General features: G+C 38.9%; 1 protein-coding gene and 1 long non-coding RNA gene across 2 annotated transcripts in view; one reads left to right on the top strand and one right to left on the bottom strand.

Moving 5' to 3' along the window:
- Positions 1-1,392: 1,392 nt before the first annotated feature.
- Positions 1,393-8,228, bottom strand: CCNG1 (cyclin G1). The gene is given in 9 exon segments (XM_030841202.2): positions 1,393-2,632; positions 2,634-2,652; positions 3,524-3,544; positions 3,594-3,718; positions 3,945-4,043; positions 4,124-4,202; positions 4,779-5,032; positions 6,652-6,915; positions 7,992-8,228. Coding segments are annotated over 8 exon segments (909 nt in total). The 5' UTR covers positions 7,992-8,228; the 3' UTR covers positions 1,393-2,584.
- A 256-nt stretch (positions 8,229-8,484) lies between these two features.
- LOC115844270 (uncharacterized) overlaps positions 8,485-26,519 on the top strand; it is a 180,548-nt gene continuing 162,513 nt past the window's right edge. Inside the window, exon 1 of the long non-coding RNA XR_004036051.2 lies at positions 8,485-8,520. This is a non-coding gene — a long non-coding RNA (uncharacterized lncRNA). The remainder of the gene's footprint in view (positions 8,521-26,519) is intronic.

The following is a 26,519-nucleotide window of genomic DNA, read 5'->3' as shown; positions in this document are numbered from 1 at the left end:
TTTATTTGGTGTTGGTACTTTTCAGTCCTTCTATGTCCTTGCTGATTTTCTAGTAGTTCTATACATTACTGAGTGGAGTGTTTAAGTCTCCAACTGTAATTGAAGGTTTGTTCATTTCTCCTTTCACTGCTGTTTTTACTTCTTGTATTTTTAAGCTCTGATGTTAGGTGCATACATATTTAAGATTGTCATGTCTTGGTGAATTGATTCTTTTATCATTTTTTAATATCCCTCTTTATTCCTGGTAATTTTGATACAATTTCACGAGTCCATTTAATCTATATTGGGAAGTAATGTGCAGAGAGGTTAAGAGCATAGCCTCCGAGTCAGAATTGCCTGGATTTGAATCACACATCCAAGTACAGGTGTATGACCTTGGGCTCATCACTTACCTGTTCCTTGGTTCTGGTTCATTTGTAAATTGGGATAATCTCATTCAATTTATAGGATTAAGGATTACATGAGATGATTCATCTGAAACATCTGACTATAGTACCTGACAGTAAAAACTATCATTGTTAACCACAAATGTTAGATCAGAAATGTCTAGTTTTTAGAAAGTATGTCACATAATTAGAAATACATAGAAGGTTCAGGTCCCTTTTTAAAAACAGCACTTCTGAAAAGAGGGATTATTAAATATATCTAACCTGAGTCAAATACCAAAGGAACCTTTTTTTTTTTGTGGTGCACAGGCTCTGGACGCGCAGGCTCAGTGGCCATGGCTTACAGGCCCAGCCGCTCTGCGGCATGTGGGATCTTCCCGGACTGGGGCACGAACCCGTGTCCCCTGCATTGGCAGGCGGACTCTCAACCACTGCGCCACCGGGGAAGCCCAGGAACCTTCTTTTATAAAAGTTTTTCTTTCACCAGTAATTCCATATACTGTCTACTTTGTATCTTGTTAGTTTAAACATGAACAGTTCAAAGTCATCTGTTGTTTCAGTTCCAATAATAATAATTAACAAGTGATCTTAGCAGATTAACTACGACCTGCTGGAATACTGTTTAATTAGATAATAGGGTTGCACAGAACTTCAGGTGGGCTGAATCTGAGGGTGAATTTGTATTATGGATAGCCATAGTAGTGATGAATCTAAATAATAAAAGTGACCAATAGTGTATAAACACTTACTTTTTAATGCATATTAAGCATATTTAATTGTCATCATCTTGTGTCTATCTTTAAAAAACCATTAGAAAGGAAAGTGTCAATTAGGTAATAGCCATACTCTTATACGAAATTTTGTTTCTCCTACCATGCATTTACTTTAGTGCTAAATTTAAATATAGTGAGTGAAGACAGCTTTTTATTGTGGTTCTATTATCACAGTGCCAAAATAGTTAATTAAATTAGAAGAGAAACAAATAGAAAACCACCCAGCAAAGGAATGCATTTCAGTAACTTTATTGAAAGGTATATCCCTTAGTACCAAAACATAATGGTAGTTGGTTAGGTTACCTCTGCCAACTCAGAATTAACACTGATGTATTCAAAATATTGAAATTTATCAGTCTTTTGGGAAAACTGGAAAGTTATCCATAAAACATGGTTTACAAAAGTATAAGATACACTGTGGTTCTTTGGTTTATTTTCCAATGCATATCTCCCCATAACATGATGTCAAACTTGGGTACAGCCATCCTGGATGGATTCGGGCTACACATTACATTAACTGACACTTTAACACAGTAGATCTCCTTAGGTTCACTGAAATCCTGAACACTACCTCAGCAACCTTATAATTATGAAGATGCCTACTTACCTTTCTTAATACTTTCCTTTGGCACAGTAGGGGCAATTAATGAAAGTATATTCTCTCCCTTTTAAGCAAAACTCTAAATTAGAAGCAATGGCAGTTTCATAAAAACAGTGCTTAGTAAAAACTTCTGGAGTGTTAAATCAAAGTTTTCAGAGTGACGTTAATTTGAGTTACTACTACAGTAAAAACTAATTTTCTTGATGGGACTAGACTGAGGCAGTAAATTTTGTATAAAACTTTTTAAATCATGGATATGAACATCACCTGTTTTCTAGAAAAATATTAAACATAACCTAATATGCTGAAATTAATAGGTCTGTAGTTTTGCTTTATATAAAATGCCCTCAAATTTAAATGTGACTCCCATGTAGCAATAAAGTCCACATCTCTGGATTACATATTACTTGCATTATGGGTGCCAAGAAACCATTTTCACTGCCTAGAATACTGACCCTTATTATGCCTTAAAAGTGCATTTGTGAAGTGGTGGTTTTGATGTAAACCTCATATTTAAATTTAAAGTTTAAATTTAAATTAAGTAGGTTACCGTTTTTAACACCACCTAAATACAATATATTGACCCAATACAGAAAGTTGGATCAGTGTTAGAAATGAAGATTCACAGTTTACCTTCCCAGGCTTGTCATTAGCATTTCACATTTATGCTGTTAGCTTTGATTTGTATGCTTCACAGGTGAATTCAAATGTGAGTAATTCCACTATAGGGTAATGTTAATTAGGCAGTTTTCCCAAATCTGAGAACACCAATGTTAATCTACTTGTGATATTTTGAGGCTTCACAGCTTAAATCTGTTATAACATTATGGAATCCACAGCTCAGGATTGTGGAGAAAGGCTTCAGAAGAGTTATTTGTTGGCTGTAAGAATCCTAATAAACAAAAAAATCAAGTTATCAGAAGTCTGCCAATCCTAATAAACAAAAAAATCAAGTTATCAGAAATCTACCACAAATATTACTACCTGTGAAAATATCTAAGACTAACAATCACGTCTTATGTAGATGTGTTCTATGTTAATATTTAGTTTTGAGTAGGAAGAAAGAAATCACCAACATGAATTAAACTTAGATGGCAAGAATGTATATCATATATTTGTGAGGAGGCTTACATTTTTTATGCATGTAAGTACTTTCCAGTGTTCAACTACTATAGCAATGATACACATACAGTTGAGATGTATAATGATACACTATACAGTTGAGACATCCTGGCAGTTTCTAGACACTCAATGTAGAGACCACCTGCCGCAACTTACTTTTTAAGTACAATACCCAAGTTCATACTGATTTTGCTAATAAGCTAACAGTCTCAAATTAGTTCAATGTATGGTTCAAACTTTTGGTCCTGCTCCCTCACTCAGGCTCGTGTAACTTTAAATGAGCCAAAGCTTAAGTCTACATACAGCAAAATGATGTGAAATTGAAAAAAGAAAATACTGTTTTAGTGCTACTTTTAAAGTTCAGGTTATTAACGATGCTGCTTTTTAAGCTGAAAATTTAATGAAATGGCTAACATGTATATGAAAGGTTAAGAGAATTCCTTACTCTTAGGGTGTTGTACCTTGAATGTAGTAAATGTCCTCAAATACAAGCTGACTAGATCAGAGAAGTCATTTTCCCCTCTGCTAGTCCAACTCCATTTTTTTAAAAATAATGCAGATTTAAATTCTTGAATTGCAGAAGAAAATTATAGCATTAGAAAAGTCTCTCTACATGGAGAAAAACTATGAACCAAATTTACCAATTAAGGGACCATTTCAGGAATTGTTGGGAGGTGGGTTATTCTGTAGTAACTATGCTTCAGTTGCCGTGCAGTACGCCCAGAAACAATCCATTTCAACTTCTGAACATTTGGTTTGGAACACTTGTTTGATGAATATTCAGTTAAACACTTGGATACGAGCTCTTGCCAGAAAGTCAAATCTCTGCCATTGATCTGTGAATAAATTAAAAAAATATATTCTTTAAAATAAAAGTCCTACAGTATTTAATTATAGTAATAATTGCAATCTTATTAACACGTGTGTTTCCTCGTCAAAAAAATTTGAGGATAAGCTACTTAATTGTCAAATAAACACAGGACATCTCATTTTACTTTAGGAACAAGTGGTTTAGTTGCTTTTACAGCTGTCAACAGGATTTAGGCTATGACCTTGACATACCTTGGAATGTTTCTGAAGACATTCTACTCCTTCTGTTAACTCTACACACCTCTGTGCCTGGATCTCCAAGGCAATGATAGACAATGCCAACACAGATGGCTAAAAGAGATAAATTTTAAAGTAAATGTTGAATATAAAAGTAGGTATATAAATAGGTTTAATCTTTATAAAATATTTACCTTTGCTTTAGAAAATATGATCCTGCAGTAGCATGCCTTAAGTTGAGCTTCTAGTCTTTCAAAATTAAGGCTATTCCTCCTTTAAAAAGAAAATGAAATTAATTTTATATAGATAATTTTACATCAAGTCAAAAGAAATTTTTAGAAAAATAAGTCAATTTTAAAGTGAACTTTATGCACACTTATCATAGAAAGTGAATTATTCGAAGAATTTCCTTTCCTTCAGAAACATTAACTTCTTAAGGATACCATATATGAATTTTAACTGATTTGGGCCAAAAAAAAAGTATCATGCTACAACTCCCAAGGTTTCTTTTCATTTTAATAAATCTATTTTTGAATCTGAAGTTCCTTTTTCCATACATCTGTGTTAGATGCTTACCTACTAGGTTCTATAACTTAACTTGTCTATAAATGGAAAATGTAATTTTATAAAAAGTTGAAATGTCCATCTTTAGAATTCACAGACTTCAAGAAGCTACTTTTGACTAAAAGTCTTCTCACTTCTGCTGGAGGGTGAAGTGAAACTCAAGGAGCTTAGCTGTCACTTTACTTATTTTGACTGGAATTCTCCCAGGATATTGATTTTATTTAACATCCGGACAACATCATTCTGATTTCCAAATCTGCTTTGTTAAAAACAAACATCACATACCTTTCATATGGCAAGTTCTCTTGAAGGAGTGCATAATAGAGTTGTAGAAACTGAAAGGCAGTTGTAGCTTTGACTTTCCAACACACCTTCTCCAACACAATCTTTTCCATTCTCATCAAGTCTGAAACTGTGAACCTATACTGGCTTATTCGGATCAAGTCAGTTGCCAATGGGACATTCCTTTCCTCTTCTATTGATTTTACAGCCAAATAGAAGCAGCTCAGTCCAACACACCCAAGGTGCTTGGGTTGTACCTAAAAAGACAGTAAGTCCATGTCTTTACCTTATTTCAGTTAAAAAAAACATAAAGGATAATCTAGAACTCAACCTATCACTTCGAAAATGTATCTTTGAGGTATATTTCTCAGCTGTGAAGGACTTAACAAGATCCACTGATACCTCAACTGTAGCCTCTTAATCATATGTACCCACTTGGAACCAATTTTTGAGCAAACAGACTAAGTTTCAGTGTAATGTGTGGCTTCAGCACATAACAATTCGTACTTCTTTTGGTTTGTTTAAATCAGTGCAGAACGATAAGCAATAAGCTACTAGGTCAAAGGCTTATATGAGGACTGAAATACCTTACAGCTTATGCACAAAATTTCTTTCCAGAATGTTGTGTTTTTCCAGGCTGTTTTCTTTGTAGTAACACATGTAAAATGTTTTTAAATACTACAGCACATACTGTTTACTCTGCCTGTAAAGCTCTATTCACTACCAGTATTTTAAATTTATTCATCATTTTCTGAATGTCTACAAAATTTGTCACAGTCAAAATTCTGTCCACTTTAAGTTCCGCTTAACGGAAACTTTATGAAGCCTTTACCAGTATTTGTGCTCTCCTCTTCTTAGAACCCCTTCAGCAATACATTTATGCCTCTTTTGAGGTATAATGTAATTATTTTTCTTATTATTCCTTGTACTATATAATAGTTATCAATGCAAACATTATTGCCACTAAGATTATAATACACTTAAGGGATAGATGTATTTCATCTATGTAACATTTATAGTCAAAGGTAGTGCCTGCACATGGTGTCTAAAGAGTTGTTTAATTAGGCTATTGAAAAAGTTTCTTGAACCATTCAATACACATTGAGTTCCTCCCATATATGATGCATTCTGTTAGGTACTGAGGACTAAAAGATGAGCTGCATTTTAACTGCCACATTATTTCATTATCTACCGATGACCACTGGCACACAGAGAAGTCAGATGTATTTGTAACAATTAAGCTCTGAAAGTTACACAGATGTCCTGCTTATCCAATACAGGGAAATAACTATATATAAATGCTCCTTCAGAAGATACTCTCTATTATATGCAAACTTAGGCTGGAAATGACAAGCATAAGCATGACTTGGGTAAATTTAAGGCTAAAACAATTAGAACTTTATTCTATATGAATAGAGATCAAGAAATATACTCTATGACCAGACGGTTGACAGCATCAACAAAAAGGGAAAAAAAAAAAAGAAATATAGTCTAATTCTTAACCCCCAATCTAGCATTCGGCCTCTAACACATTTCTTAAAATTTAGAAACAACAGTAAATAAATGAAAACACCCAACCTATCAAAAAAGACTTTTAAAAACAACAGCCAACTCTCCTACTGGGAGACTCTGCAATTAATTATTTGATATTAGACTACTTTTCAATGTCAGAAAGTAAGTTGAATAAATGATGCATCACTCTTAATTAAAAGGAAGGATTTCATCAGTGCTGTAGTACACAGAATTACCATAATGTTTTGGCTACTTGCTGAAAACAAAAAAAGTTATGAATACCAGCCCAAAGCTAGCAATACCACCTCCAAAACACATTGAACAAAACCACGAAATACTCAGGGTAATGTAGCTTTAGACGTACCTTCATTTTAGACAGGAATCTGTCCAGTAAATTCACAGCTAGAGAAAATGTCTCCGTGTCAAAGCCAAAGAACTGAGTTAGACTAAGGAGATCTTTTACTTCAAAGTCCCTCAGTCTTGCAGTCATTCTAAGGCCATTATCGTGTGCAGATTCAATTAGTCTCAAGCCGCAGACCTTTGGCTGACATCTCAACTCCTGTTCCAACAGGGCATTCAGCTGGTGTAGCAGTTTCTGAGAGTCAGTTGTTGTCAGTACCTCTATCATCTATATATAGAACAAAGCCCAGAAAGGAGTGAAAGAACAGCCCTTCCTGCCTTGTGTTGTGCCAGGTGCATTATAACACAAGTCTCCCCTCCCTCAATGCTATTAGTGAATCTAAGTCACTGCAAAATGCCATCTGTAATTCTCCACCTCCCCAACCAGTTGGTCACATCCTAAATTGTGAGTTCCTAGAGGGCAGTAGCCATGGCTTTTTAAAGAAAAAAAATGCAAATCTTCATGCCCAAACTTTGAAATTAGATGGTAGCATGTATTCTGCCATTTATTAACAATGTGAACTCTTCAAGTTAGTAAATTTTTCTTAGTCCTCAATTCCTAGTCCGTAAAGTGGGTATAAGGTTATTACCTATTTCACAGACACTTGTGAGGAATGAATGAGATCATCTAGGTACACAGGTACTTAGCACATACAGTAGGTGCCTAATAAACACTGGGCAATATTAATGAGCTTACTTCTAGTCTGTAAAACGAGGCATATCTGCCTCTTTGAATGGCTGTGAAGATTAACCAAGATGATTCAACTAAAGAGTTTAGCATAGTGCTTGGCACTCACTGCTCAGTAACTGTTAACTTTTATTGATGTTAGGAAAGGAAGCTTAAAGGCAGTTATGGGTGCACGCAGTGGGGGCGGAAGGCTAATCCAGCCTGCAAGAGGAATCTGGGAGTTTCATTAATTTAATACAATACTGAACATCTACTATGTGCCTGCTGCGGGCACGGGCTAAGCCCTGGACACACGGACGGTCCCTCCTCGCAACAATCGAAAGACAGGGAGGCAGAAAGAATCCTTAGGGTTGCGCGACGGAAAGGGTGGGCAGATGGAGAACCGCAAACTTCAAGGGTCCAACTCTTTGGCCCCTGGGCTGGGATCGGGCCCATAAGACACTAAGACATCTCAGGAGGTCGCATCTGGCCCCGCCCCTCCATGCTCGTACTAGCCTGAACTTGTTGCTCGGGGAGAGTTAACCGAGGAAAAGGGCTCGAGACCTACCCCTCACCCCGCGCCCCCCAACCTTGTTCCCTACCCGCACTCCGAGGTCAACCCCGAAATCCGAGCTCACCTTGATCGCGATTGCAGCTCCTCAGCGGTAACCACCCTCCCCGGGCCTGCTCTCACCTCACCCCAAGATATTAGAACCGAGAGGCCTATGAGGCGAGTGGGCTCGCGGGCAAGACAGGAGAGGCCCGGGGAGGGGGAGCCGTCTTGGGTGGAGGTCTCTACAGCGCCGCCGAGACGACACTGCCCCCCTTGGGGTCTGCTCGGAGCCGAAGGGGCCGCGCCTGGCCTCCTGAGTAATATATTGGAGGGCGGGGTTTTCTCGCTGCGGTGGGAGGGGCACATGGGAGGCATTTTCGCCGCTGATTGGTGTAAGTCTTACGATAGATGGCTCCTGCTGTCCAAAGAGGGCTGGTCCGTAGAGGGAAGAAGTCCGGCCAATCAGCACACGCTTTTCACTATCCCGGAGTCAAATTCTCCGCCCCTTGAGACCACGCCCCCTACCTCTAACTGTCTCTCATTGGAGGATTTCCCCGAGTGTCTTCAATGAAGAGGAGGGGGAGCTGAACGCTGCGCGCACCAACCCAGGCCCGGTAAGGCCTCTGCTGGCGGGCGGATTGGCCAGAATATCGTTCCAGAATGTACTGGGAGTTTTCGTTCCGTTCGGTTTAGTAGAGTGCTTTTGCTCTCTCTAAAAATACAGTGTCTGATTACACAAAAAAAAAAAAAAAAAAGGCCTGGTTTTTCACTGCAGTTGGAGAGGTGGTGGATATTCTATGGTGTGGTTTATTAAATCTCCAGAAGTTTCTCCGTGTGAGCTTTGGAAATCACTTGTTCCTTGCCTTGTTTTGCTTTTTTGTATAATTTATCAAAGGGTGGAGTTGGGCTACGTACATTCTTGGTCTCCTACCAATTTCCTGAATTTGATTTTTGAACAAATTAGAAAAGTTGGTAGTTCTTCATCGGCTTAAAATGAAAGGTGTGTGGTTGACTCAAGAGGAATAAGTAGACAAAAATAATTGTAGTGCTTATGAATCTGAGTTCACAGATCCGTGTGTGAAGCAATGTTAGTCTTTTTACTTGCTGTCCATGAACTTAATCTCTGATTGTGAGCCTTTGCCTGGTAAGTGGAAAAATAGTTAGCTTGAAGCCTTCCTGGACTCACTCCTTCCCTCTTTCTTTCCCTATTGTCACAAATGGGAAGGGTCTACATTAAAAGGGCCTGAGGATTGGTGAACAAGGAATTGGTTATCAGTTCTGGTGGACTGTACTTTGATGTCTCTGTTCTCATGGTCTCTTCCTGGTTAGTGGCTACCTGGGCTTTGAAAAAATTAAAATCTGAAAGATTTGCTGGCATGTTTGCTGTTTGCCCTGCCGGGTGCTTCCCTGAGGCAATGACACAGAACCAAGCCCTGAAATGGGAGCAGAGTTGTGGAGAGAAAGGGGAAGGGAAAACCTGAGAGAAAAAGTTAATGCCCTAAAATATTACCTTAGCCACATCACTAGGTCAGTTTGTCAAACCTCTGTGTTTCAAATGGGGAAGAGGCCTTGGTCATCCTTGAAAAAGAACTCACGTAATGAATACAAATGGGCAATTAAAAACATTTAAAAAGTTCTTTTTACAATAATGTGTGAGTTTACAAATGTAAATGTTTCTCCTTTAGTAACAAAGGAACAAAATTAGTAACAAAATTAGGAATATAGGTATGTACACATGCACTCTTTCACTACTTGTTGAACACGTAATATGTGTCAGTGGAGGACAGAATATACTGGTTCCTGTCCTTGTGGATTGTGTAGTTTTGTGGACAATATAAACTGACTTATTTTCAAGTCACAGACTACTAACTAGGTACATGACTTTTAGCAAGTTTTTAATCGCATTGAGTTTTCATTTTCTTTTATTAAAAAATAGGAAGTAAAAGCACCTTATTCACAGGGTTATTGAGAGGATTAAATAATGCAAAGTACCTAAAGGGTAGGCATTGTGCCCAGAGCACAGTAAGTACTTGATAAATGGTAGCCTTTATTATTAAATTACTAACATTTCTTTTGAAATGTCTTGCTTAACATACATTTAATTCTGTTTTATCTATTGTCAGAGTTAGTCTTCTAGAATGGGAGTATTGGAGTTGTTTACTTAACACTAATGAAAGTATCTAAATTGTGTGTATTAATTTCTTTTTTTTAAAAGATTTATTTATTTATTTATTTTTGACTGCGTTGGGTCTTAGTTGCGGCATGTGGGATCTGCGTTGGGGCATGCGGGATTTTTCGTTGCGGTTAATGGGCTCTTCGTTGTGGCGCCCGGGCTTCTCTCTAGTTGTGGGGTGTGGGCTTTCTCTCTCTAGTTGAGGCGTGTGAGCTCAGTAGTTGTGGCACACAGGCTTAGTTGCCCCATGGCATGTGGGATCTTAGTTCCCTGACCAGGGATCGAACCCACGTCACCTTCATTGTAAGGTGGATTCTTTACCACTGGACCACCAGGGAAGTCCCATGTGTATTAATTTCTATGCCTTTTTTATACTTAAAATTTTCACATGCATTAGGTAATATATCATTGTTTATGTAATAAAAATGTTTTCTCTTACATTAGGATCTTATTACTTTTTATTAAAATCTGAAATTACCTGCATGAAAAAAATTGTTTCTATAGCACTGAAGAAACATTGATTCAATACAAATCAGATCAAATGGACATTTTTTACCTTTTCTCCTTCCCCTCACCTTCACTGTCATTTTTATTGCATAATATTAGAATACAATCATTTAAATAATTTTAAAGTCCTAATTAGCAAAATGTGCAAATGTAAGACTGAATTATGTACTGTTGTAAAAGAAAAAAAATGAGCCTTTTGTTAATTGTGATTTATATTTAAAGACTTACAGATTTAGTAATGAGTCTATCAGGAATCTTTCAAAGGACTGACTTCCAGGGTATTTTCTAGGCTCAGTGATATATTCAGCCGCCATCTTCACACCTTCTTCTTAATCAGCAGTTAAGTGCAGCAAGTACTGAAGCTCAGAATAATGGCCTCAAGGCTGGGCAATAATCCAAGGCAGTTAACAGGAGGATTTAATCATATTCTCTACACTGCAGATTATAAAAGTGCCTTGAGCAGCAAAAATTGTAACAAGCAGGTATAACAGTGGTGGCTTGTCAAATGCTGCCCTGACGAGGGAAATTCCTCGTTGGTTCTGTTTCCATCCTAGAGACTGGAGGAGTCTTTGTACCTCACCCTCTGTTGAGGCTCCCTGACAAATGTCCAGAACTTTTGAATGTGGGCTTGTCCAACTGTGATGAGGGCTGAAAAAGTGAGGATCCAAAGATCTCAGCTCAGTCTCTTCCGCTCTACTTCCTGATCCTTCCTGGAGCTAATTATGGCCCCCTCCACCTCTCCAACTATTCTCTAGTGCATCTGCTCTGTCTTAGAAGAGAACTTGCTTGGCTGTGGCTTTTTGGAGTCTTCATTAGCCCCTGGGATAGCAGAGAAATTGTGTATAGTTTGGGTGGTGATGGGGAGGCAGGGAAAAGGATACATAAGAAAACAGATTAGTAATGTCAGATATATCTTGCCTTTCAGAGATTCTAGCTATCTCTGATAAAGTAACCCTTTCCAATTAATTGAGATGTTACTATATTCAGTGGAAAAATAAACTTTGTCAAGTAACCACTGCTATGCAAAGGCACTGGGAGACATTAGATACAGATCTCCCCACTTGCTAGCATTTAGTCTAATGGCCATAGGCTCTGTTGAGTACAGGGCCCAAAGCCAAGATCAGCCAATAACGATAAGAGTTTGCATTTGTTATGTATTTCCCAAGTGCCAGGCTGTGTGCTGAACTTAAACACACATGATCTTATTTAGTCCTCTAACAACTCTGATATTATTATTATGTTCAGAAATGAGGAATATCTCGTATATCTCCTGTTTAGCAGCTACTTTTTACTGTTTACTAAATATTCTTAACACATAGCTTGAATTTGGATTTTACAGCGTTTAAAGACAAGTTTTTATTTTGGAACCTTTTAAACTCATTACCTAACTTCAGTAATCATCAACATTTTGCCCATGTTGCCTATTTACTTTCTGTTTGTCTCATCATTCAACAAATATTTATTGAGAACTTTCTAGGTGCCAAACCATTGTGTTTTGTAGTCCCAGATTGAAAATGTTACAATTTTGGGCCATAGGGTGTGTTGGATATTGTGTTTTGTGAAGATAGGGGTTGGTAGGATCAGCTGGGTCATTCTCCAGGTGCATCTCTTTCTAGTCTGAAGCCCACACTGAAGGTGTCTCTGGGGTCTGCTGCTTTGGTAGGAGAAGGAGGAATGGGGAGGGATAATAGTTCCCTTCCTTATTTAGGTCTCTGCCTGTACTGCTAATCTTCCTCACAAAAGTGCATGCAGACACACCCAGACACACACACATACCCCTTTACAAAAGATTTTGACAGAGTTGAATTTTGGGAAATGAAGTACTTTCTAATCTAGCTTTTTTGTCCCTTAGGGATCTCATAGGTCTGAACTTTTGTTCTCTAGGTCAGCCTTCCTTGCCTGAGGTCACCACTTTCCTCATTTCTTTAGCCTTTTAACTCTTTAACTCGTGATCTGAGTTTTGATGCAGCCAAGTGAAGAGGTTGGTGCAAAGGGCATTCCAGACAAAAGCAACAGTATGTGCAAAGGCATGGAGGAAAGAGAGACTATGTTGATTTCTGTAAATGAAATACAGATGACTCTGGCTAAAGCATGGAGGGTGTTGGAGGTGGGGGAGTCTAGCAGTGAGGTGGGGAAAGAAGCAGTTGCTTATCCTGAAGGACAAGGTATACCATATATACCATTATTGGAATTTTGGACTTTATAGGCTTTGGGGAACCAACCATGGAATTTAAAGGGACTGTCACAACTGGATTTGTGATTTAGAATGACCATTTGGCATCAGTGTGAAGAGAGGAAAGAGGGGGCCAAGAGTGGAGTCAGAAGAGCAGTTTAAGAGGCCACTGCCTTCACCTAGGAAAACATGAGAAGATTGAACTGAGGAAGTGAGAGTGGGAATGGGAAGGAGATGGATTCAAGGGACCTTAGGAGGTTGAGCTGATGGATTGTGGTGATTGATTAGATTTGATTGGTTAGGTGATCAGGATGAAGGCAGAGTCAAGAATACTGTTCAAATTTCTGGTTCAGGCAAAAAGTTGAATGAAGAGTCTATTTATGTGCTAAGTTCAGGGAATACAGGAAAAAGACCAGGTTTGTAGGGGAAGACGTTGACCTAGAGATGCCTGAGGGAACTCCAGGTGGAGATGTCCAAAGGTATCCAGAGAAACATTTGGTGCTACTGATAACTTTGGGACTCATCAGAATATGGGAGGTGATTGAGTCATGGAAGGAGATCAGTCAGGGACAGTTGAAGGTGGTAAGAGAAGCCTGAGGAGAGAGTCTAGGGAACAGGAGTCTCTGAAGGGATCTAGAAGGAGAAGGCATGTTACTGGAGTTAAGAGAAAGTGTTTCAAGGAGAGAGTGAGCACCAGTGTCTGATGCTGCAAAGAGGATGAAATGAAGTATGAACAACAGAGAAAGAAAATGAAATCAATGAATGTGTGACCCACTCTTGCAAGGGGCTGGACTGTGAGGGATAGAGACCCTGGACAGAGAGTGGAATGGTGTTGAGAGAGATATTTTGCTTTTCAGAGATGAGCTAGACTTGTGCATGTTTAAGTAATGACCAGAAAGAGCCAGCAGAGAAAAAGAAGGATCTGACTGCTAGAACAATCTAAGTTCTCAGATGACACTGGTCAATTTGCATTCCGTCAGCTGTATTGTTATAGAAGCTTCTATATAGTCAAATACTCACAGACTACAATGGAAGGGAACAACACAAAGGGGCAGAAATTATGTGTGTTTAGCAAGCCTAAAATTCTCTAAATAGATGTTAAGAAATATCACTACATGCTTTATAAATGTTTGTTTTCTATTGCTATTTTATATTCAGCATTTCCAGTTTCAGATTATCCAAAGCACTCCTCTTGATTTAAAATATTCTGGCTTGCCAGGTTTAGGAGCTTTATATCAGTGTTGAAGTAAGAGTAATAAATAAAAACATGCATTTTATGTAACCATATGTAGTTAAAATATGATAGAACAAGGCATCCATCCAAGCCTTAAATATCTAGCTTTTGTTGAAAGTCAGCCATACATAGATTGAGCTCAAATAGAATAAAAACTTTAGGCACATTATGGAGGTTTCTATTTTTAATGGAAATATACATATATTTACATCATACAACCCTAAATGTGTGTGAGCATGGAAATATGTGGATGTGATAAGTAATACTGCCAAATAGCATTGATATAGATTTTTTTATAACACATTTCCTGTCAATCCTGGCCTGTGGAAGAATTTTTAATAACTAAAAGCAGTGGTTTGGTTGAGACATGAAGGGACAGACTACAGTCTGGGTCTCATTTTCCCCAGTTACTATCTCCCACTCTCAATATTTTCATATTTTAATTGGGAAAATAATAACAGTACTACATCAGAGGTTTAATTAATTGAACTAATAATCAGAAGTAGCATATGTAAGGACTTATTAAATGTTAGATATTATTATCTGCAGAAATAAGTAAACTTCTGTGAGATAAATAAATTGCAACCCACCATACTGCTGACGTCAATTACTAAGTATATTTAAACGAAGCAATGTTATCAAGGTCTTTGCTCTTTTTTACTTACAATAATAAATTAGTCTTCCAGTTGTTTTCACTTTAAAGTGGGAATTCATCTCCTACTATGCCAGATACAAGACCTCATAAACTGGGAGAGTTGCTAGAACAAATCAACTAACAAACATAAACCAATGTTTTAGGTTTTTCCTTAGTCTTTCTTCTGTGAAGCATTTTCCTTAAGCGGACTCTCCGTTACGTATGAAAGTGTATGATGATTCCCATCAAGATAAAAATCTTCTATTTTTAGTAAACTTCATAGTTTACCAAGGATTTCACATATATTTTCTCAAACTCCCTAAAGTCCTTGCCAGATTTTCAGGGCATAGATTGTGTGTTAGTTTGCTAGGGCTGCCATCACAAAATACCACAGACTGGCTGCCTTAAACAACAGAAATTTGTTTTCTCACAGTCTGGAGTCTGAAGTCCAAGGTCGATGAGACGGTAGGTTAGGGTTCTCCTAAGACCTTGCCTTGGCTTGCATGGGGCCACCTCCTCGCTGTGTCCTCACGTGGACTTTTCTGTGTATCTGCATCTTCCTGGTGTCTCTTCCTCTTCTTATAAGGACAATAGTCGTATCGGCTTAGGGACCTACCTTTGTGGCTTCATTTAACTTTAATTATCCCTTTACAGGCCCTATTTCCAAATATAGTCAGATATGAATTTGGGAGGACACAATTCAGTCCATAACAGATGGTGATCCATATTTTCTTGGGGAGAACAGAAAGGCCAGAGAGGTTAAATGATTTTATTCAGGGTCACTTGGCAGGACTTTTCATCCTCCTATTTTTCCCCATTGAACATCCCACATTCCCTTCTGGAATTACTTCTCCAGAAATGCTTTTTTTTTTTTTGCAGTACGCGGGCCTCTCACTGTTGTGGCCTCTCCCGTTGCGGAGCACAGGCTCCGGACGCGCAGGCTCAGCGGCCATGGCTCACGGGCCCAGCCGCTCCGCGGCATGTGGGATCTTCCCGGGCATGTGGGATCTTCCCGGACCGGGGCATGAACCCGTGTCCCCTGCATCGGCAGGCGGACTCTCAACCACTGCGCCATCAGGGAAGCCCCAGAAATGCTTTTTTTTGGTGGCATGTGTTTATGAAAATGATTTTAAGTTCATGGACTAAAGAATGCTATTTTATCCTGAATTTCACAATTTCATTGCTTCATTGTACTTTCCTCTATTCAACTAAACTCTGTCTTAGACTTCACTGTTGTTAATTTTTAGATGGTTATTTCACAATAACTTTTGGACTATCTTGAGAAATTAAGGGCAAGCTTATTCAAATACTCCCTAACGCACAAACCCCTTAACAATAATAAGAACCTGAAAAAGGAAAGAGCCTATTATGAAATTGCTTGTGAGGAATGTGATGTTAAGAACCTCTCTTGGGCTGTGAATTAATTATTATTGTGGTTCCAAGTTTTCATTTTTTTAAAACAGGGGAATGAATAGGGACATCTTGTCAGTACCGATACAAATGAAATGTCCTCTGTGGAACACAGAGTCTCAGTTCTTCTGGCCTCTCCCACCCACAGTCCATCATCCCACAAGGCTCAAAAAATTTGTATAATGTTGAGTAACAGAATTTGGTAATATTTGAGGACTCAAAACATCTTTCTAATCAGACATTTTATTACACTTACACATTTACTCTTGATTCATTATATATTGAAAAAAAAAGATGTTTCATACAGACTTATCTCTGATTCATTGTACATTTCAAGCAAAAGGTGTTTTCATAGCCAGTATGACTATAATCCCCTTTCTTCCAAGGAGAGGTCATCATACCAATACTCTACAGAAAGACATCCACACAAAAGGCACACCTGCTACCCTTTTCCTACCTCTAATTTGAGATCATTACTAAAAGGAATTTAATGAATCTATGGACATAAGTGTTTGTTTTTGAATATATAATTCCTTCTCACATGTATGTGCCTTCCATAAGTGACCATATATATCATTTCTTCTCTCAAAGTGATTTTTAAAACTTTTTGAATATTTTTATCAAGATTTTAATTCACATACATTTCACCCAAAGTGTACAATTCAATGGATTTTATTATATTCATAGAGTTGTGCAACCATCACCACAATCTATGTTTAGAACATTTCACCCCCAAAGAAACACCATATTCTTTAGCAGTCAATTCTTCATTCTCTTCTCTCAATTCCCCAGCTCTAGGCCATCAATTATTTACATTCTGTCTCTATATATTTGCCTATTCTGGACATTTCATATAAATGGAATCTTAGGATATGTGGTCCTTTGCAATTGGCTTCTTTCACTTAGCATAATGTTTTCTAGGTTCTTCCATGTTGTGGCATGTATCAGCATTTCATTCCTTTTAAATAATATTCCATTGTATGAATATACCAAATTTTGTATATCTTTTATACAGTTTATGGGCATTTGGATTTGTCTTAGTCAGCTCAGGCTGCTATAACAAAATACCATTGACTGGATGGCTTAAACAACGGATATTTATTTCTCATAGTTCTGGAGACTGAGAAATCCGAGATTAAGGTGCTGGCAGACTTGGTTCCTGGTGTGCATATAGCTACCTTCTGGCTGTATCCTCAATGGTGGGGTGGCAGGGGAAGTAGAGAGAGAACTCTCTAATCCCATTAAGTGGGCCCCACTCTCATGGCATCATGCAAACCTGATTACCTCCCAGAGACTCCCACCTCCAAATCCCATCACATTGAGCGTTAGGGCTTCAGCATATGAATTTTAAGGGGACACATGACAGGGTTGTTTCTATTTTTGGCAATTATGAATAATGCTGCATTCATGCACATGGACATATACTTTTTGTATGTTTTTGTATGGACATATACTTTCATTTCTGTTGGGTATTTACCTAGCAGTGGAATTGATGGTCATATGGTAGCTCTATATTTAACATTCTGAGTAACTGCCAAACTATTTTCTAAAGTAGCCGCACCACTGTACATTCCCACCAGCAATAGGTAAGGGTTCCAATTTCTCCACATCCTCGTCAACACTTGTTATTATCTGTTGTTTTGATGATTGCCATCCTAGTAAGTATTTCATAGTTTTGATTTGCTTTTACCTATTAACTAACGATGTTGCGCATCTTTTCATTTGCTTATTGGTCATTTTAATATCTTATTTGGAAAAATGTTCAAAGCCTTTGCCCAATTTTTTTTATTGTGGTAGTATATACATAAGATAAAATTTACATTTTAACAATTTTTAAGTGTACAGTTCAGTGGCGTTAAGTACATTTACATTGTTGTGCAACCATCACCACCATCCAGCTCCAGAACTTTTTCATCTTCCCAAACTGAAACTCTGTACCCAGCAATAACTCCCCGTACCCTCTTCCCCAGCTCCTGGCAACCGCCATACTACTTTTTGGCTATGAATTTGACTATTGTTAAGTGTTTCATGTAAATGGAACCATACAGTATTTGTCTTTTTGTGACTGGCTTCTTCCGCTTAGCATAATGTCCTCAAGGATCATTCATGTTGTAGCATGTGTCAGAATTTCTTTCCTTTATAAGAGTAAGTAGTAGTCCTTTGTATGTATATACCATATTTCTTTATCCATTTATATGTCAGTAGATATTTGGGTTGTTTCCATCTTTTGGCTTTTGTGAATAGTGCTGCTATGAACGTTGGTATATAAATATTTCTTTGAGACTCTGCTTTCAAGTCTTTTTGTTTATATTGAAGTGAGATTGTTGGTAATTCAACTTTTTTTTTCTTTCTTTTTTTTTTTTTTTGCGGTACGCAGGCCTCTCACTGTTGTGGCCTCTCCCATTGCGGAGCACAGGCTTCGGATGTGCAGGCTTAGCAGCCATGGCTCAGGGTCCCAGCCGCTCCGCGGCATGTGGGATCCTCCCGGACCAGGGCACGAACCCGTGTCTCCTGCATTGGCAGGCGGACTCTCAACCACTGTGCCACCAGGGAAGCCCTCGGCTTTTAATTTTTTGAAGAATTGCCATACTATTTTGTATAATGGTTGCACTATTTTACGTTCTTACCAATAGCACACAATAGTTCTAATTTCTCCACATACTTGCCAATACTTGCTATTTTCTTTTTGTCTTTTTTTTTTTATAAGAGCCATTCTTAATGGGTAAGAAGTGGTATTTCTGTGGTCTTGACTTGCATTTCCCTAATGATTAGTGACATTAAGCATCTTTTCATGTTCTTTTTATTCTTTTTTTAATTCAACTGTTGTTTATTAGGTGTCTTCCAAGACCTAGGTCTGGGCATACGGAAACAAAGTACATCCATAATCCTGGACCTCAAGAAGCTCTTCTTAGTAGATTATAATCTAGTACTTAAGACCTCTTTGGATTTAGGATAGCTCTAGCTGTGTGACCTTGGGAACATTATTAACTTGTCTGAGAATCCATTCCATCTTCTGTGTAAAAGCAATAACACCCATTTCACAGGGATGTTGTGCCTTTTCATGTTGTTATTGACTATTTATATATCTTCTTTGGAGAAATGTCCAGTCCTTTGTCCATCTTTTAATCAGGTTTTTTTTGTTGTCGTTGAGTTGTGGGTGTTTTTTATATATTATGGATATTAACCCCTTATCATATATATGATTTGCAAATATTTTCTCCCTTTCTGTGGGTTGCCTTTTCACTCTGATGGTAGTGAGCTTTGATGCACAATAGTTTCTCATGTTGATGAAGTCCAATTTTTTATTTTGTTGCCCACACTTTTGGTTTCATATCCAAGAAATTATTGCTAAATATAATGTCATGAAACTTTCCCCTTGTATTTTCTTCTAAGAGTTTTATAGTTTTAGCCTACTCGACATAAGCAGAAAAAAAATCTTGCCTTAGATGCAGTATCTCTCTTCTTCCTTTTTCTCTTCATGTTGTAATCCCGCATGGTTTTTATAAATTTATTTATTTATTTATTTATGGCTGCGTTGGGTCCTCACTGCTGCGCATGGGCTCTCTCCAGCTGTGGCAAGCGGGAGCCACTCTTCCCTGTGGTGTGCGGGCCCCTCACTGCAGTGGCCTCTCTTGCTGCGGAGCACAGGCTCTAGGCGTGTGGGCTTCAGTAGTTGTGGCACGTGGGCTTAGTAGTTGTGGCTCGCGGGCTATAGAGCGCAGGCTCAGTAGTTGTGGCTCACAGGCCCAGTTATTCCACAGCATGTGGGATCCTCCCAGAGCAGGGATAGAACCCATGTCCCCTGCATTGGCAGGTGGACTCCCAACCACCGTACCACCAGGGAAGTCCCCCTCACGGTTTTTATATCTACTACAAAATGGCTAGCTACTCTGAAAAGTTAACCTGTACCAATATTAATGTGTTACTCCTATTGGTTATCTATGGGTACATAAAAACCTCTCCAAGCTAAGTGATGTAAAATAATGATGTCATTTACTTACTAACAAATCTACACTCAGCCAGTGTTGGCTAGAGTGGGTTGGAGTCTGGTGGCTGGAATTCTCTGAAGGGTCACTCACTCACTCAGACGTGTGTCCTTAATGCTCTCTGAGACTTCAGCTTTGGCTGTGGTCAGAATGCTTACATGTGACCTTTTCATGTGGCCGCTGGGCTTCCTCACAGCATGGAGACAGGGTTCCAAGGGTGATCACTTAGAGACAGAGACAGAGACAGAGAGAGTTAAGAGCAGGCAGAAGCCATATTGTCTTGTCTGAGCTAGTTTTAGAAGTCGTGCTTCTTTCCTTCTGCTCTTCTATATTGGTCAGGTAGCCTAGCCCAATTCAAGGACAGGGAAAATAGGTTCCACTTCTTGATGGAGAGCTGCCAGGTTCTGGAAGAGGATGTAAAACTGGAAATATGGCTGTGGCTATTTTGAAAAATATAATCTCTGCACCTCTCAGTGGTAATACACAAATTTTAAAAAGGCAAGGTCAAAAAAAGTGGGAATTTCAGGCAATAAAGCACACCTCTGGCAGAGATATTTAGGCAGCTCTTTCAATAACATTAGGTAGGCAATCACATATTCTTCAGTTCTGAAAGGGAACCATGAACTTTTCTAAGGCTTAAATGAGCCAAGCTTTCCATGGAAAGCCTTGCAAAGTAGAATTTATTTTTGCAAACTCACTAATCTCAGGATTTGAAGGGAATGTTCTAATAAGTTTTTTTTTATCATTCTACTGAAACTTGTACAGAAATATATTGCCATCCGAAATGGTCAGGGTGTTATTAGTGTGGGTTCTTTTATAAAACTCCGAAACCACCTAATTATAAAATTAGTAAAGTTTAGACAGTATGAAAGATGAATGTTGAACAAAGTAATATATCAAGGAAGGTCAAAAAAAGACATTGGATTTGAAGGCCATTTAGAATTCTATGGAGAAAGAGTCACTGTGTTGCTAGAATATGGTCAGTGCCTTTATTCATGCTGATTTTGAACTTAAAGTCTCAGTGATTTACATTTGTGTAACCAGGTCTGATTATTTCCATGGTCAGTATGTGCCTGTTGAGAAAGTTACTCATGACTGGGGTGGGGGAGAACTACTCCAAATTTTATTGTTTGTCACTTTGCTAAACAGACAGTTCTACAGATAGATATAATTGATATTTTTATGCAAACTTCAGTCTACTTACTGGTACCAAATTTTGACACTCACAGGAATTAAGCATTAAGTGAATATTGAATTGCTACAGTTAGAATTATTCTGATTTGAGAAGAAAGACACCGTTGCTTCATTCTCTTGGTCACATGCTGTTACTGGTGGTGTTGTCCCTCCTTATTTACTCCCTTGAATTGTGGGTTAAAAGTTAAGGAAACCCAAATGCTATCAGTTAACCAGAATATTTGAGTAACTCTCCTTTATCATTCCCTGGACAACAGAGCCTTTGTTTCATATGTAAGCTCAAGATTATTGTGGTAGGTACAGGGAGTTCTTGTTAAACAAGTGCTTATGAAAGTTACCCCACAGTTGCAGTAGTGGATTATAATATGAACATACTCACTAATGAACTAAACACTTATGAAATTAGTCTCATCTCAAAGATTCTTTCACTCATTAGCACTTGTGTCTAGCCCACCCATCAGGTCAACATCTTTGTCAAGCAGAATATATAATGTAAATAGGACACAAATGGATTACAAAATGAAATTGCAAACCTTGTAAAAAGGATGATGACAGGATAGATGATTCAGAAGGGAATGATTTGAATATCAAAGGATAAGGAGAGGCCCTTGGGAAAACTGATGAAGCTCTGGAACATTTTACAAAAAATCTGAAAATTGAATATGAAAGACTGACTTATTACTCTCAGAAGACTTTATCAAAAGAATCATGCCAAAAATAAAACAAAGTCTACCCTTAATACAGTTTTTGTTTGTTGTGTTAGAAGTTAATTGTAATTATAAAATAATTTTTAAATGTGTGATAAAGTTATTTCATAATCTTTGGTTTCTCTTCTCATTATGAATATCCTTATAAAATTTTTCTCATTATTTGCTATGAAATGATATTCTCTTTTTAAGTCGATGTAATTTTCTTGTTATTATTTATCCTCAGATAATGAAGACATCCTAAATCAATACTCTTCCTCTTGGTAGTTTCCTAAAAACCTGGATATTAATACATTAATTCTCCCTACAAGACTAGCACCCCACAGACACCTCCTAATCCCAAACACTGGGTTGACATCCCCCTCTTAAAATATTTGAGGATTACAGCAATTGCTGGAATATTAGAGTTTGACATGACATAACATGCACTGCATCTAACAGTGCAGCCCTCTGCCTCTAGTTGAAGAAACTAAACTCTTTCCCTTGTTTCCCTATAATTACTCCAGTAACATTGATTCTGTTCTCCCTGGCTTTTGTATTCTATCTCACCTAAACATAAATTCCTCTGCCTGAAATGTCTCCCACCTTCTTAGCTCCTCCCTTCTCAATTGTTATGGCCCTTTAAGATCGTTTTCAAACACAGCTTCTTCAATGAAGATATTCCCAGTTCTCAAAAGAAAAATAGCTTTTTCTCTTTTAAGTTTTTTACATCATTTGTCTTCAGCATTTGGCAATTATCACTTATGTCTTCTTAGCACTAATAGTAACAGCTATTTTCGTATCTATCATGTGACTCAAATCCCTGCCCGACTTCTTCCCATCCCTCACTTCTGTTTATTAGAGATAAAAGCCCTTAACATTTTAACTACTTTTTCTTGCATTTACAACCACACTTTTAAAATGGAGGGCAGAGGTTCTCATCTGGGCGTGATTTTGCCCTCTAGGGGACATTTGCCTACATCTGGAGATGTTTGTGATTGTTACCACTGTGGAAGATCTATGCCTTTTACTGGCTAGAGTCCAGGGGTGCTGCTTTTACTGGCTAGAGTCCAGGGGTGCATCCTATAAAGTACAGGACAGATCCCACAACAAAGAATTATAGGGTCCAAAATGTCAATTCTGTCTAGATGATTGGGTATAATGACCTCTGCTATATTAGTGATAAGACAACTGGGAGATATATTCACAAAATTATTTCAAAAATTATTGTCTATAGAGCTTCTTGGGGAGACTTCATTTTCTACACCAAGGGATCCTCTAATAGTTTGTCTGCAGAATTAAAAGAAAATAAGTTCAGCTGACAGTGTTCGGGGAGTGAGGTAGGGAAGTCCACTTGTTTTCAGCAAGGTGCCCCACCCCCTCTCCTCAGTGCCTCGTGTTCCAGAGCCCAAGATCTCTCTGCCTCAGTGTCTTTAGAGAATGAACCCAGCAGTGTCCATGGTGGTCTGGGAGAAGCAATTACCTGGCTGTGACGTGGGGATGGGGAACTGGGTGGTTTACTGCTCCTTTTACAGAGTTTCAAATGATCACCAGTATTTCACTCTGTCTTCTGAGATACCTGGAGCCTTTAATTCCTGTGGTGCTTCTCTCTCTCCCCTCCCCTCCACTTTCCCTTCTCTTTCTTTTTTTGACTGAGTAGGTTTTCTTTTTTTGGCGGCAGGAACGGTGGGAGGGGGAAGCTCTTTCCTGCAGTCCTGGTTTATGCTTTCTCAGCTCTGGTAAATCAGTTACCGTTGTGCTAATTACTTCTCATCTTTCAAAAACATGTTAACTTCTTCATTGTCTCCACTCCCATTCTCTTTGTATTTTGGAATTACACTGTTTTCATTTCTTTTACTGTTTTTTTCAGTGGGTGTCAGAAAGGAGTGGCAGTTAACGCATGTATCCACACTGTCACTTTAAACGAAGTCCAAAATGCTGTCAATCCTTTTGCATGGCTTTGAAGTATCATAATAAAAAACCGACATGAAAGAATGAAGTGATTTTCACTCTAGAGATTCATCGTCTGGTTTTCTGGCATGGGGTGTGTGATGGCCAAACAAAGGCAAATAACCAGAGAGCACACACATCAGACCTGAGACTGCAGTATCCACTGGAGAAAATTCACAGAGACAGAAGTAGCAGGCAGGTGGGTACTTTTGCCCATTCCTTCTAGGGCAGCACAGAGATCCAGCAAAGGCAGAGATCAGATTGCATGAGAGGGATTTTAGCTGCATGATTAAGGAAGCACTTGCCCCACTTCCAGAGGGTAAGAGGCCAGGATACAGCAGCAGTATGACGTGATGGAACCTTGGCTGCAGCCCTAGCCCCCATCTAGAGAGTGGCAAAACCTCGGAAGGAACTGCCCTTGGTGGGCCCAGGAAGCTGAATTCTGGGGCTACTGGCTAAGGGAAGTCCCTTGTGCTCTATCGACATGGTGGCAGTGGAACCGCCCACTTCAAGGGGTCCTGCAAAATCAGACATGAGGATAATGGCAGGAATCACAGTGGACCGAAGAGTAGATGAATTTTGTTGATTTCTTAAGTACAATACTTGTAAGCTCCCCAGATTTCCATGTAACTCTAGAGAAGGAAATAATGATGGAATTGGGTTAAAGAAAAATAAATGTGAGATTTCTTACACACTTGAGTTGGTGAATTAGGTGTCACATATACTATATATGTTTGAAATATTGTCCCACTGACTCACTATGGCCTGACATAAATTAATATGAAACTAGGATGTTTTCAAAGGCTTGTTGGGGGCCTAAAACAGAGTTGATCTTTTTTTACTGAAAAGACTATGGAGACTATTTATTGCTATGACAGTTTCAGTATGTTGGCCCCTAGACGTTCCGAACTTCAGGGGGACATTATAGTGATGAGGAAGTAGAAATGAAAGAAATTTAAACGGCACAATTGGAAGAGGAGTAAGAGCAAGATGAATCTAGATGATACAGACCAGTATGGGGCAACCACATGTTCTCCCCCTGTATTGGACCAGCCACCAGGCTATTGTCAAAAAAAACAAACTCAGAGGGGCTTCCCTGGTGGCGCAGTGGTTGAGAGTCCGCCTGCCGATGCAGGGGACACGGGTTCATGCCCCGGTCCGGGAAGATCCCACATGCCGCGGAGCAGCTGGGCCCGTGAGCCATGGCTGCTGAGCCTGCGCGTCCGGAGCCTGTGCTCCGCAACGGGAGAGGCCACAGCAGTGAGAGGCCCACATACCACAACAAACAAACAAACAAAACCAAACTCAGAGTACTGGATAAAACAAAGCAGGAAGATGAATTTATTGTTAGGGTTTCAACCTGAAGCTGGGAAACTCAAGGCTTACGTGAGCAATGAGTTCTGAGTTGCTCACAGACTAAGGGATTTTTATGGGGTAAATGTGGCACTAGTTGTTTGGCTTTTCCAGCTGACTGGTTGCCTAGTGGCCTTCTTCCTTATTTGGATCAGGGTAGCTGGGTCACGGGAACGAGGAAGTCCAGAAATACTGTGAACAGATTTGACATTTGGGGATTAGGTGGTGTCCTCTGCTGATCTCTGAGAAGAGTTGTAAGTTTCCGTTAGGTGAGGTTGTTTTTTTTCCCTTTCTGTGCCTGCATTGACTGTCTCCATTTTGTCCCTGACATAAGTGACTCCATTTTAGTTTGGTTCCAAATTATAATTTTAGAAACTGGCCCAGAGAGGACCCACTTCTCTTGCCTCTGAGGTCTTGTGCTGAACAAGTGCTTCTGTGTTCTGCTGGCTGGTCTCACAGATGAAGGAGGATCAGGGGTGTCTGAATACCACACAGCTTGGTCTGGGAAATGGATCAAATCCAGACTGGTAAGCTCTGGGACCTTGGGTGTAGTGTGAGTGGAATTTCTGAGGGTAGGATGATGTGGGCGTTTGGCCTGGAGGCTAAGAACATCGTCAAAGTAAAATTAACCTCGGCTGAGGCAAATCATGCCTTTCAAAGTAAGTAGACTGAAGACGTCTTCTGTGGCTGAAAAATATAGTTGTCTATCTTGTTTTCATTTGAAATAGCTTATTTTGCACAGTTACCTGTGAAGAGATGGTATGAGCAAACAACATTTCACAGTTAACTAGTTTACAGGATCTATCAAAGGAGAGAATATCTTATCTTACTAACAGCTGAACATGTTCAAAAGCCTAGAATTCAACTGTATAGATACCACAGTACATGCTAGTTCTGAAGTGACTGTGATGTTAGGTAAAAAGAAAAAAGTTCCTTCAATGAATAGGAAATAATAAAGAATTTTATTAATGCAAATTGCATTTGCTTTATAAATATGTGTATATGTGTGTGTATGTATATGTGCATGTATACACACACACACACACACACACATATATATATATATATATATATATACACATATATATATATATTTTTTTTCCTGCATTGTGGCATGTGGGATCTTAGTTCCCTGACCAGGGATCAGACCTGTGCCCCCTGCATTGGAAGCATGGAGTCTTAACCATTGGACCGCCAGGGAAGTCCCTGTATATGTGTATTTTTATAAGTGTAAAATTTACAACAGGCAACCTGTGTGGAGTTTGAGAAGGGCAGTGACATGTGGGGGAGTGGGTGTGGTCATTCTCACATGT

The sequence above is a fragment of the Globicephala melas genome, chromosome 3 (assembly GCF_963455315.2).
Source record: "Globicephala melas chromosome 3, mGloMel1.2, whole genome shotgun sequence".
NCBI classification, from domain to species: Eukaryota; Metazoa; Chordata; class Mammalia; order Artiodactyla; family Delphinidae; genus Globicephala; species Globicephala melas.
Note: the sequence above shows the minus strand (reverse complement) of the source record. Positions and strands in the feature narration are given on the sequence as shown.